General features: G+C 45.5%; 2 protein-coding genes across 7 annotated transcripts; one reads left to right on the top strand and one right to left on the bottom strand.

Annotated features, from left to right (window-relative positions):
• The first annotated feature begins 12 nt into the window (after positions 1 to 12).
• Positions 13 to 5660, top strand: NSMCE1 (NSE1 homolog, SMC5-SMC6 complex component). 4 transcript variants are annotated; one of them, XM_066198523.1, is made up of 8 exons: positions 13 to 105; positions 1077 to 1220; positions 1887 to 2008; positions 2794 to 2871; positions 3612 to 3758; positions 4642 to 4758; positions 5003 to 5123; positions 5575 to 5660. In XM_066198523.1, exons 2-8 carry the CDS (start codon positions 1103 to 1105, stop codon positions 5640 to 5642), a joined length of 771 nt encoding a protein of 256 aa, XP_066054620.1. In that variant the 5' UTR covers positions 13 to 105; positions 1077 to 1102; the 3' UTR covers positions 5643 to 5660. The 4 variants fall into 4 exon arrangements, with proteins under 4 accessions (XP_066054620.1, XP_066054618.1, XP_066054622.1 ...); XM_066198521.1 differs by having other exon boundaries at positions 13 to 115; XM_066198525.1 differs by having other exon boundaries at positions 28 to 115; positions 1145 to 1220.
• Positions 5661 to 6006: 346 nt separating this feature from the next.
• Positions 6007 to 12225, bottom strand: KDM8 (lysine demethylase 8). Of its 3 annotated transcripts, none has more exons than XM_066198519.1 (6): positions 11522 to 12225; positions 10092 to 10232; positions 9177 to 9213; positions 8293 to 8442; positions 7131 to 7223; positions 6007 to 7037 (listed from the first exon to the last, which is right to left on the bottom strand). In XM_066198519.1, the coding sequence occupies exons 1-6, from the start codon at positions 12223 to 12225 to the stop codon at positions 6873 to 6875; spliced, it is 1290 nt and encodes a 429-aa protein (XP_066054616.1). In that variant the 3' UTR covers positions 6007 to 6872. The 3 variants fall into 3 exon arrangements, with proteins under 3 accessions (XP_066054616.1, XP_066054617.1, XP_066054615.1); XM_066198520.1 differs by having other exon boundaries at positions 9177 to 9208; positions 10096 to 10232; XM_066198518.1 differs by having other exon boundaries at positions 9177 to 9218; positions 10100 to 10232.
• Positions 12226 to 13191: the final 966 nt, after the last annotated feature.

The following is a 13191-nucleotide window of genomic DNA, read 5'->3' as shown; positions in this document are numbered from 1 at the left end:
GGGCGGGGCGGGGCAGGCGCGCGCAGCCATCGCCGGGCCGCTGAGCGCGGGCAGGTGCGGGGGCGGCATCGCGGTGGGCGTCCCAGTCGGTCCCGGTGGGTCCCGGTGAGTCCCGGTGAGTCCCGGTGGGTCCCGGCGGGGCCTTGGGCTACCGGGCCGGGCGGTTTTCCGGGCCACTGCCTCCGTGGGCTGCGGCTGGCCCGGGGCTGCGCGGGCGGCGAAGCGGCGAGGCCGGAGCTGAGCCAGAAGCGGGCAGTCGGTTCGTGCAGTGATCAGGAAATTTCCTGAGCTGCCTTTAATTACTTCCGGCGTTCTTCGAAACCTGTAGAGGATGATTTTCTGCCCGAAGTCACTCGGTCTGATTGACTGTGCTCAGCTCAGGCTTTGTGGGGAGCAGGAGCTTTATCTAACATAGAATGACAGACGGTGTTGTGCTTGTCACCCAGCACCGTTATTTTTCCGTTTGGGGCATCATAGTGTTATAAATACCGCAGGGGACGGTAACGGTTAAAGGAACGTTATGTGGCGGTTAGTGGGACGTGGAGTCAAACCGGCCCCATTCCGTTTGCTCAGCACCATTCTGTGCAATGAAAGTCACACTGGATACAGATCATTGTCAACGCTTAGAGGCTCGGTGACCACCGGGGTGCCTAAAGACCCTCCAAGAACACGGTCTGAGACTAACAGTGCAGACTCAAGCGACCACTGTATGTATCACCTTGAGCCAACTATGCACGTTCAGGAGTCATGCCCGTGCATCCAGTGCTGCAATAAAGTATTGCTTGCTTCTTAATACTACACTGGCGTTAAGAAGTTTTATTCCCAATTTTGGGTGACAACAACACAATGCTTACGTTGTTCTTTTCTGTAGCTAAAACTAGTTGGACTTTATCTCTTGCACCTTTCTGGAGCCTCACAGCTCATCACCCTCTGCATTCTGAGGACAGCCTTGGGATCTGCTTTTTTTGCCCTCATTCAATGTAATAGACTTTAATTAAAATCTTGTGTACACTTGGACTGTTGTATTCTTAATTTGCATGAACGTGTGCATTAATTCCAGTTTAAACCTCCTGCAGCACTTGAAGCCTGGTGAAACACTGTGATGGCAGCTCAGATGACCAATGCTCATCGACGGTTCTTGCAGGTTCTGATGTCTAATGGGATAACAGAAGGATCAGAGGCCAGGAAATTACACCAGCACTGCTGTGAAACTGATAAAGGTGTGTCTGTCTTGGTCATGAAAGAACTGGTTTTTTTCCTGGTGCAGCTTACAAATAATTTGATTTATGAAGGGCACGCACCAGCTAAAAAAGTTAAAAACTGTAATGCTATGAGTGTTCCCTCTCTTTCCTGAAAGATAAAAAAATAAAGCAATGAGTAAACTAACTTCTAATTAGGCTTGATTTGTATATGGTACTTTTTAATTTATCAGGTTGTTGTTTATAGGTTATACGTATAAATGATTTTAAAAACATAATTTTTGACACTGGAAGTACTTCACTATAGTGAATGCTTTTAAGTAAATGCCCTTCAGTTATTTCTCCCAGGTCTTGTAGGAGAGGTGGCTGCTGCAGAGACATTTTAGTGAGGATGAGATGAGGTTTCCTGGTGAATTGCTGTGAATTTCTTCCCACCTCACCTGCACTGTATTGTCCGTTTCAAGTCCTGGAAGCTGTGCTCCTTCCAGGCTTAGGAGTGTCCCTGTGCCATGCCACCATGCTACTCACTCTGCATGGACTCCTCTGGTTTTCAGTGAATTTGTACCTATTTACCCATAGATGTAAGGTCAGAATGAAGTGGTCTGTGTGTGTTCCACATAAAAAGATCTGCCTGATGCGTAGTTGTTTGACTTTTCTCTGTATGTGGTTTTTCTCATTCATTTTCAGTTTACTATGCACACGATAAACTGGATGATTTCATCAGCACTATTAACAGCCACCTGCAGCCTTTGTTTATGCAGATCCGGAAAGGAATATCAGAAGATGATGGGAGAGCACATTATGCTGTAGTAGGTACCTGCTGTGCTGGTTGTGTGGGGCTGCAGTGGCTGCAGGAGCTGCTGGGAGGATAAACTGTCACAGCCCAGGTGTGTGGGAATAGGACATGGCAGCAAGGATGACAGCACTGTTGGAGTTACTTAGCATAAACATTGCTTAAGTGAGATTCCTTTTCCACAGGAGACTTTCTTTACTGAGACAAATTTTTAAACTAGAAAACAGAGAGAGCTATCCAACGTCAGTTTTCTTTTTCTCCCATTCAAAAATCAACCTAGCACAAAAGGGTTGCTGAGGAGTGGCCTATAAGTTGTTCCCCCAGATGATCTGCAGTGTGCATGTCAGAGAAGGTTACCGAGTAATTTCAAAGGACCACACCAGAGGTATTCTACCATCAGCTGCTGCTTTTAACCTTTCCTTTGCCAGTTAAGTTGAGCTAATAATTAATAGTAGTAGCATGTGCAATAAGAGTAGAAAACATGGGCAACTGGTTTTCACAGCGAAAAAAAGGTGACTGATAACATAGTTCCTGCTGCTGTCTAGCACCAGACCTGTCCAGCACCTGTGATGTGTCAGTTCTGGAAGCTTGTGTTGTGGAATGACTTTGGGCAGAAGCAGTTGTGGAGAATTTGAGGCTGGAAGATGAGGGGTTGTAAAGTAAGAACTTTAATACCCTCAAGTGCCCCTCAAAGAACTAACGTGTTAATTGTAAGATGATGTATTCTTAACCTCAGGGGGTTTTTTACAGCTTCTGGTGTGAAACTACACCAGCACTTTATATCAGTTTATTTTTTTGTAGGTGAATTTGGCGGAAACTGAAGTAACTAAAATGGCATCTGACTACACAGAAATGGAATTAGAATTGTTCAGAAAAACAGTAAGTATGTCAGTTATCACTTAGTAAATCAAATAATTTGTGAAGGTATCATCTTAAAATGAATGAAAATGGAAACAGAGATGTGGTTGAGGAAGTAGTTGCCATTTTACCTAAGTTTATCTGAGTTCAAATGGGTGGGGTGGGCAGGGATGAAAGTATGTGCAAGTCATGATTTGCTGTTGTAAGTCAGTTATGGGTAAGGCAAAATTAGCACCAGGGAAAGGCTCCTTGGGGTTAGGGACTCAACACTCCTACTTTTAGTTACACAAACAACTTTCTTCTGAATTTTCAGTCATGATTGTTGAGTTTTTCACAGGCTTCAGTAGTTTAGTAATATACAACAGTTTTTAATGCTAGGAACATACAAAATGAATTTTCTTATTTGCATATAAACGTTTCTCTGTGGTTATTGAGGTTTTTCCTCAAAAGATCTTTGACAAAGAACAGGTAAAAAGAAGTAGATCTGTCACCACTGAGTGTGTCCAGGGGTCCCTGAATACAGCTTCGTTTAGGCAGTATTCTTCTGTTTGTGGAAACATTTTCTTGGAAAAGATAGAAACTGTCAAGGGGACGATGACTGTTTCAGCTTTTGGCCTTTGTTTTACAATTCTCGTTCAAGCCGTATACTGTAGTATCTATCACATGCATGGATGCTAAAAAAATGCACATCAGCACATTACTGTAGGGTGTGTCTGCCTAATTGCAGTGTTTCTAATACTTGGTAATGTTTCTTCCTGTAGATGGATCTAATAATTTTATCAGAAAATGGCTTTGCCTCATCTACAGATATTTTAAACTTGGCTGACCAACTTAAGACAAAGAAAATGAAGAAAAAGGAAGCAGAACAAGTGCTGAAAGTTTTTGTGGAGGATAAGTGGCTCTCTGAGGTAACTGCATTCAAGTGTTTGTAGTTCAGTGGGTCCAGCTACCATGTTCTTATGGATGTGGTAGCTGAGACTGGAGCTCTTCTTGAATGAATGATGATACAAATGGTCTTATGGGGCCCATGCTTATTGCTGCTCCAGTGAGTTTTGCAGAAAAGGAAGTAGACTTTGAAGGAAAAAGTCCTTGGGTAGGATGCATCCCAGTGATGCACAGACATCCTTTGTACACAACAGCACAGCATCCTTCAGTCTGGAACAAGAGCTGGGGAAAGCTTTTCAGAGTGATCAGTGGCATTAGTTGCATTTAGAATTTCCTGAAAAGGAGTAAGGCCAGACACACTGAAAACTCCCATACCAGAAGTGCATGGGCCACTGTGCACATGGTTACACCTGTTTTATTTCATGAGGGAGCAGTGGAGATGAGCTCACCATCTGGACACTGCAGTTGCTTGCCAAGTGAGAATCCTTTTTCTGCTGGAGTCATTGCATCCTAGATCTCCAATCTGCTGGCACACAGTTACTTACATGTTAAGTTGATTTGGCAGATATTTCTAAAGATACATCAAGCAGGACATGCCTAGGTTTTGAAAGCTGGGAGAATTTCCTCTAACATATATGGAGGATCCCAAAACAGTATGCCTCTGTTAAGGAGCTTGCTCATCTATGTTTCCCAAGGACTAGGTCTCTAGTAAAGGTGTGGGATTTTTATTCTGCTCCTCTAAACAAAGGAGTTCTGCTATTTCAAAAGTGTTCTGGCATTGCATTGTACCAGCATGTTGGTTTCATGATGGTAGAAAAAAGTAGCTTGGTAACAGGTGGTTAGCAAAGTCAAAAAAAGGTAAAAGGAGTTAAAAGAAATTCCTCATCTTAACACTTGTTTCCTTAGAAAAATGGAGAATATACTCTGCACACTCGTTGCATAATTGAGATGGAACAGTACATTCTCAGCAACTACCAGGATGTGGCAAGGAAATGTAACATCTGTCACAGCCTCGCCATCCAGGTAACATGTTTTATCACCTCACCCAATGGACTTGCATGGTCATAGCTGAGGTTTGTGATGCTTTCCCTAGTTTACAGAAAAATACCTCTTTTTACCATTTACCAGCTTTGACTGTTGAGCGTGTCCACCACCCATACTGTGGGAACTATTCTTTGGAACAAAGCATTGCATATCTGCTGCTCTTTGTAACAACTTTCTCTTAAATTGAAGGGAAGGTTTTATGAATCAACACTCTTGATTTCAGAGCCAAGTATGTGAATCCTGTGGAATTGGAATGCACTTTCCTTGTGTCAGAAAGTACTTCAGAGGCCAGTCTGAACCCCGCTGTCCCAAGTGTAATGAATTCTGGTCTTGGGACACCCCAGGTAACAAGCAGTGTATTTTAAAGAAAATTGAATATAATAATAGTAGGAAATGGGCTGTGATGTTCAGTGGCACTGCCTGTATTATTTATAATTGAGTATCAGCTATTTCTGACTTCAGTGGTATGTTAAGACACTAAACCACACAGGCAGCATTGAGCCCCCACAGTGCCCAAAGACTGCCACAGGGGCATTGCAGACCCTCTGCATATTTTTTATAACTATCTTTAGGAGGTGGGGGGAAGGAATAGAAGCACACACGACCCATGACACTAAAACTTCTGGAAATACCAAGCTTCTAAAAATCTCTTTGGAATTCCTCCATTTGTCTAGCAGAATTGGACATTGTGAACAGCAACAAAGGAATATACAAAGTATTTTAGAAAAGGAGGTTATACAAAATTACCTATTTTTTGTTTGTTGTCCATTAACCTTCCTTTAATTTTCTTTGCAGGTGTGAGTCGGATGGGCTCCCAGACTCACCACAGAGCTCCATTATTGGCCCTAGATGATACCAGTTAAACTTGATGTCAGTGACATCTGTTTGCCCCCACTCTGGCAGAATAGCCAGACTGTATTGTATTCATAAGTAACAATGCTTAGTGTACTCATTTTCTAAAGTTCTAAGAATCTTACAATAAAACTATCATTGATGTTCCTGTTCTCAATAATGCCTGCACAGCTTTCTTGGAGGCTGTTTGGTGTTTGTAATTCTCCATATTCTTGGGTTGGGACTCTCAGTGCATGTTTGGGGATGAAACATGCAAATATTTTAGTCGGCCCTGCAAGCTGGTATACACAGCTGAACTCTTGAAAGAAGCCTTTCTCAGCAAGTGCAAATCCAGTTGTGCAACAGAAATGACACCTGCTGTAGCACCTCAAGCAGGTGAAAAATCAGTGCAGTATGTGCAAGGCAGCTGGCTGAGTCTCTGACCTAGGGCTGGAGTTGGAACACTTCTAGTTGGCACTGTGGTTGTGTTTTGTCACTTCTTTAGGTGCAGAAGAATTTGTCTTTTGATATGAAGCCAGGTCACGAGCAGCTGTGCTCTGTAAGGAGGATTGCCACAGAAGGATTGGGAAGCAGTAGGACTGGACTTGGGGCAATGTTAGCTTATGTCTGCAAAATGCTGAAAAAATTATCATATTGAAATTCTTTAGGGTTTTAATCCTGGCACTTCTGCCTCCAGTTTTAAGTACTGATGCTTTTTCCTTTAAGAGTGACTTAGAAAGGAGCCAAGGACTGGCAATTGCCAGACACCACACCGAAATGGCAGCATTCTTCTCCTTGGTAGAGATGTGTGACACTGCAGAATAGCTGTAGCAGCAGTTCAGGTGATGGTTAATCAAAGTATAATTAAACTTCAGGTTATCTAACTGCAATGAAACTATGGATTAACTTCAGTTATGTTCTAGGCTTTAACAAGATCTTGTGGTTTAGGACTGGTACTCCCCAAATTAGTGTTCCCACCAAAACATTGCAAACCATGAGATGTTGCTCACTCCCTCCTCCCCCTACCTCTCCCCTCATGGACAGGAGAATTGGGAGGCCCAAAAGATAAAGATCAGGTGTTGCAGTAAGAACAATTTACTGGAAACATCCTCTTTCCACTTACCCATTGTGACTACTTCTCCATGCTTTAGCAAGAGTTTGTTAGTTTTTGGTTTTGCTCCATCTCTAACCTCTCCTGAGAGAGAGATGCTACTTCCCTGATTTTTAATTTCCATTTCAGTGCTGCTGAGTACATTTCAGAGCTAGGACCACCAGAAACTAACAGAGAAGCTGAGCTCAAGCGATCGCACATAATGCCAATATTTAACTGGAATAAACAGAATCTGTCCAGGCATCAGAATGCAGGACTGAAATGCAGCCTTTGTGAAATTTGGAAACTTGACCAAGTCTGGATCTTCCACGTCAACCTATAAAAAACCAATCATCATAAGAATGTCTTTACTCAAATATGATTTGATAAGATAACATTATTGATATTAAAATTTCAGGCAACTATTTACCTGACTAGTGTTGTGAAGAATTTGGCTTTCATGGGGGTACAGGTTTTCTGAATCTTGTGGTGAATAGAGACGGATATACTTTCTTCCAAATACCTGTATATAATAAAAGAAATGTTTTCCATTGGCACATTACTGGAAGCTGTGGGCCATAGCTGGCATTTAACATTTAAAATATACCTGATTACAAGAAACTTAATTATCTTTGTTAGTAATAGACACTGCTATAATAAAAAGTTAAATCAGGCTATTGGAATTCAAGTACATCTTCCCTTGGAGCAGATAAAAATTTGAAATAGCTTTGGGAAGGAAATGCCTTTAATCAGATTGCTTTCAATTCAAAGTTTAGAGCACCCAATTTATACATCATTATTTGGGCTCTACATATCTGGAAATAAGAACTGAGAATAAGGAGGCTGTGGCAAGGAAGTTAGGGGTGCCTGGGAGACTGGAAGGAGACACAACCAGGACAGGTGACCCAAACAGACTGACCAAAGGATATTCCAGACTATATGACATCATGCTCAATATATGGGGGAAGAAGAAGAAAGGGGCAATGTTTGGAGTGATGGTGTTTGTCTTCCCCTGTAATTGTTAAGCATGACAGGCTCTGCTCTCCTGGGAATGACTGAACATCTGCCTGCTTATGGGAAGCAGTCAAGTAATTCTTTGTTTTGCTTTGGACATGCATGTTTTTTTGCTTATTAAACCTCAATCCACGAGTTTTCTAGCTTTTACTCTCCCCATTCTCTCCCTCATCCTGCTGGTTGAGGGATGAGAAGGTGGCTGCTTGGGGATTGGCTCGGCTCAAACCACAACACCAGAAAAAGAAAACTCCTTAGTACAATGTGACAAGATCCAGATCTTTCCCAACTCTGTTACAAATTCCATGTGACCTTAGAAAAGCTGCTTCTTGTGATTTCTATCTATCATCTGTAAAACAAGGCTAAGTAATAGTCTCATTGAGCAACACTTGTGGTCTACAAGATTACATTCAGTATTAAGTTGCAGTAGTGACAAATGCAATAAAATAGCAAAATAGTATCTGCATGTTCTCTATCCTTGGATTGTTCCTCAAGTCATCTGCTCCCCTTGTCTCTAACACCATAAACGTTTTCTCTAATGCATGCATTAATGGCATGTGTAGAGTGACAAGAGTACATACCTGAGCTAAAAAATTTTGCTGGGGATCCTGATGAAGAGGTGAGATTGTGCCTCCTGGACCAAACCAAGCATTAATGGTGATGTCATCTTCTTCCCCTTCCCCCAAGCAGCAGTAGTCAGGGATACTGATGTCTTCTTTCAGTTCTGGGATCTATTTCCATAGAGAAAGAAACATTAAAAAGGGTAAGTGCTGACTTGTCAAAATACGTAATTCATAGAATAGATAAGCAAGGCTGGACACAAAAACCCCCAAATGATTGGCTGGTCTGGCAAGGGTAGGAGAAAAGTAGCTGACCTGTTAGGAATCTGCAGGAAATGTTCTCGAATTTTCTATTCTACTGAGCAGACTGTTGGAAGAAGTGGGAGAAATAAAGGAATTTCCTCATTCTTCAGAGACCCTTTGCTTTTGCAGAAATCAGACACCCCCACAAGAATGTTTGCTCTTCATGGAAAAGGAGCAGCTGATCTCTTCTATACTATCTTTGCTTTTCTTATGTCTCCCACCAACCTAAGCCCTGGTAAACTGGAATGACATTTCAGATTATAGTAAACATATCAATGTTGAAGACTTTCGTGTCCAAATCTCTTCCCTGACTTATGAAATGGGCTTTCCAGGTGATATCCCCCTAAGTATATGCTACATAGTACTGAAACAGCACTAGGATTGAATGTCTTCATCTCAAAAGGGTTTTGTTTCCATGTCTTGCAGCCAAATGAAACAAACCTCTCCCTCTGTTCCTTCAAATTATGGGAATGGAAACTTAAGAATGTCTGTGAATTCTCCATATGTCCTTCAGTCTAATACAGTCAACATCCTTAGAGACAACTTGTGCTACAAAAGGAATACATGACTGTAGGAAGATAAAAACATTCACTCAGTTTTACCTGATCAAAAAGCTGGTGCTGGGCAAGGTATCCTACACTGTTCTGAAATGACAGCAGAACAAGAAAAAAACCACAGTAAGATACAGGTAAGTGAGTTAGTTTACTTACAGGTGGGTAGAATTAACTTATAGGTAACATCCATTTCCAGTGTCCTATTCAGAGTACTATAATTATTCCAACAGTATAAGGGGTCTTCAGAAATAGCAACTTACAGCTCCATTGAAATTGTGAAAGTGTAGGTGTGTCTCCACAATCAATAAATCATCCAGCTTGAGTTACTGAAGGAAGCTGGGACTCCCTATGGGGTCTTGACAGCTGACAATGCACTGCATCTTTCTAGTCAGACCCTGCTGGCCACAGACCAGTTCTCCTTTATGCCCTAGAACTACTTCCATAGTCTATTCCAGGGTGCACCACAGCTATGGCACATGGTCCTTCCTGCCAGAAGGCCAGGAAACAGAAATAGGGGCTTGAGATCCTCACCTGTGAAAGCAAAAGGACATTCCAGATGTCCATCAACTTTGTGTTTTTCTGCCTGACAGCATGTAAATTTGGATCTGATCCTAAAACTCACTAAGCAGTTTAATAAGAAAGAAAAACAACACTGCTGGCTGAAGATCCCTTATTCTTAGATTCCACCAGTCAGGTTTTTGCTGCATATGTGTGTATGTATGTGTGTATGTATTCATCAAATTCCAGCTACTGTACATTTGATTATAGGTAAAAATCAAATCTATTGTTGCAATAATTATTCCTAGCTTCAGGTCTTGAAAATATGTCAAACCTTTTAATTCAGAGCTATGCTTACAGCACACCCCCTCCCTTGATACCACCTAAGAGTAGATTTGTTCTAAGCAGAACTGTTGTCTGTACCAGCACCGTGCTGTGTTTGGAGATGGAACAAACAAGTGTAACAGACCTACCCCATCCATGATATACTGGCTGATGAAGTCACTGACAGTCATGAGCTGCTGAGACCATTCCTCATCCGTGTACCGAGCGCCCAACTCCACGGGGACGGTGCGGCACCCTGCGACTTGACAGAAATAGTCCACACTGAAATAAAGAAAGTTCCATTACCTCCTATACTGCTCTCACTAATTTTGAATGTAAGGCAATCAATCCAAATCAGTCTTGTTGGGTAATAAAATTCTACTGCCCTGAGTTTCTCCTGACTAAACCAAATCAATCGGAAGAAAAAGGCAGAAGAAAAGAATGCAAGCAACAAGGAAATCAGCAGGCAGGTTTGTGTGCACATGACCCCCCAACTGTCTGTATTGTTCTGGCTTAAAAGCCTGTTTGCCTTGGTTGTTTCCTTCCAAACTAAGAAGATTTAAGCTGTTACTGTCTCTTGGCAAAGGATGGCCAGTCTTTTTGCTGCCTGCTGCCACATTTGATAAAATGTTGTATCTTTTACTCAGTAATATTAGATCAATTCTCTGTCAGTGTCTATGCAGGTGCCAATAACAGCCATTCCAATTGTAGCCAGAGGGATTAGTTTGATGAATGAAATACATCTCTCCATGGACAACAGTATTAATTAAACAGAGAAGTTAATCTTTTTAAGTGTCTGAAGTTAACCAGTGCAGTACCTTCCCTCAAAAATGAATAAAATCCCTCTGACATAACAAGTGTAGCCACTTAATTTTACCTTTGGTTGTTGAACTCCAGCAGTTACTCAAACTAAGCATGAGCGGGTTTTCCCCTTTTCTAGGGAATCACGACCTTCACCTCACAAATATGTGATGCTCAGTATTGGATGTGTGGGCACCACTGTGTGCACTAACCAGGCAGCACAATGCTGTTACTCGCTCCTGCACAGTGGTGTCTGAAACTCAACAGTCAAACACAACACTGAGCAAACATCAGTGCTTAGACTTCTGAATGAAAAAGTCAACCATGCTTACTCATGGCTCCGAAATTCACTTTCCATTGCGCTAATTATCAGCAAGCTCCAAGGGGTAAAAACTACTGATATGTGCGTGACGCAGATCCACTGAGCTGTGAGCAGCTCACTGGCACTTTGCAATGTGCACTTCTGGTGGGTTCCCAGGTGTTGCCATTGGGCAGAGGGCGGCCTTAACCCATGAAGAGCCAGAGGCTGGTCAAAGGGTCACCTGTGCCCCGAGACAGTCCAGCACCTGTCGTGTGATGCTCTGAATGCTATGAAAAGCTTCCCTCATCTATGAAGCATCTTCTGCAGAGCAGCAGAACAGCGCTGCTAGCAAAATGCACTGCCCACGGTATCCAACCACTGTGATGGTCTCTGCTGCTCCATCGAGCAGCAAGATATCCAACACAGGGAACGATCGTGCCTTTACTTGGACAGGGAAGGAACTTCTCACCTCCACTTCTTCATACACGGCCAGTGGTCCATGACGCCCTCCAGGACCACGGGCCGCTGGGGAACGAGGTAGTTGTCTCTGAAGTGCTCCAGCGAAGGACAGCGAAGGTGCGGAATCGCCTCCTCGGGCCGCAGCGCGGGGGGCGGCTGCAGCCGGCCCCTCAGGCACGGGCGCTCCCCCTCAGGGGCCGCGCCGGGCAGGCCGGGGCTCCGGGGCGGTTCGCGGGGTGCCGGCGCCGCCGGGGCGCGGGGCAGGTGCGGCTGCAGCGCCCGCACCAGGCGCGCCAGGACGTTGTCCAGGACGGCGGCGCCCATCAGCAGCCCCAGGTCGCAGAGCCGCACGGCGCGCGCGAGCGGGCGGCCCGCGGCCACCTCGGCCAGCGCCCCGAAGAGGCAGCCGTAGGCGTAGACCTGGCGCCAGCCCTTGCCGATCTCTCTCCAAGGCCCCGCGTTCAGCTTCTCCCAGGAGTAGTCGCGCAGGACGTCGCTGAGGCGCTCCAGCCCCGCTGCCGCTGTGGCCCCGGGCCGGCCCGCTGCGCCGTAGAGAAGCGCGCGGGCCCGCCGCAGCAGCGGCAGGACGCAGTCCTCCACCTCGCCGCTCAGCGCCAAGGTCAGCCCTTCCTCGGCGCGGGGCAGCAGCGCCCGCACCTCGTCCCACAGCGCGGGGCTGTCGCTGGCGCCCTCCGCGCTGCCGGGCGCCGCCATGGCCGCGGCTGCCCTGACGACCGCGAGGCGGCGCTGTCGGGCCGGGCCGGACGCGCGGGAGGTGAGGGGCGGGGCCGGGGCGGGGCCGGGGCTGAGGCGGGGCCGGGGCGGGGCCAGGGCGGGGCCGGGGCGGGGCGGGGGCCGGGGGCCGGCCGGGCGGTCCGTGCCGGAGGCGGGGCTTCTCTCGTACCGGCGAAATCGGTCTCGGCGTTCTTAGCTGTGCGCTTGACCAGCGGGTCGGCTGGAATTGGGCTGCTCTCGTCGGCGCTGCTTTCGCAGTAAAGGGGAGCACACAGACGCGGTGAAGGTCATGGTGTCTTCTCCGGCCGTTCACGCAGGGCCCGCGTGGGGAGGTGGCTGCCTGCGCTGTGGATCCTCAGTCCCGGTGGCGGGACAGCGGAGCGCAGGCGGTGCGTGCCGGGGGAAGGGGAGATGAGCTCTTCCCAGCCGACCTTTTGTGCTGCAAAGAAACGTCTGTGCCTGGCCCGTGCGCTCGAGGAACTGGAGCGGAGCCCAGCGCGGCTCTGAGCCCGTGTCCTCCCGCTGGCTCGGCTGCCTGCTGTAAATCTGCACACAGGACGTGCTTTCTGCAGGGGATATGCACGAAAGTCTTCTTTCTTACGCCCTGGGCACGGCATCTCTGAGCCCCAACTTGCTTTGATAATGTGCCCTGAATGTTCTCAGGACTTAATACTTGACTGCAAAGGCAAAACAATATTTTACTTAGAATTCAGCAACTGAGGGATGCTTTAAGATGGTGAACCAAACTCTAAACCACCGTAAGAAGAAATGAGCAATTTTTAGCTCCTAGTTAGAGTTGAAATCTTCAGATTTGAGACAAATCCTTTTAACAAAAAGTTCAAATGATCATTTTCTGTACTGAGACACTCACTCTTCTTTGTTCCATGCTCAGTCAATACTGCTTTCCAAAAAGGAAAAAAAAGTTGATTTGAATCCTTCTGTTGC

The sequence above is a fragment of the Chamaea fasciata genome, unplaced genomic scaffold (genome assembly GCF_029207755.1).
Source record: "Chamaea fasciata isolate MVZ Bird 193981 ecotype frontalis unplaced genomic scaffold, bChaFas1.0.hap1 SCAF_16, whole genome shotgun sequence".
NCBI lineage: Eukaryota > Metazoa > Chordata > Aves > Passeriformes > Sylviidae > Chamaea > Chamaea fasciata.
Note: the sequence above shows the minus strand (reverse complement) of the source record. Positions and strands in the feature narration are given on the sequence as shown.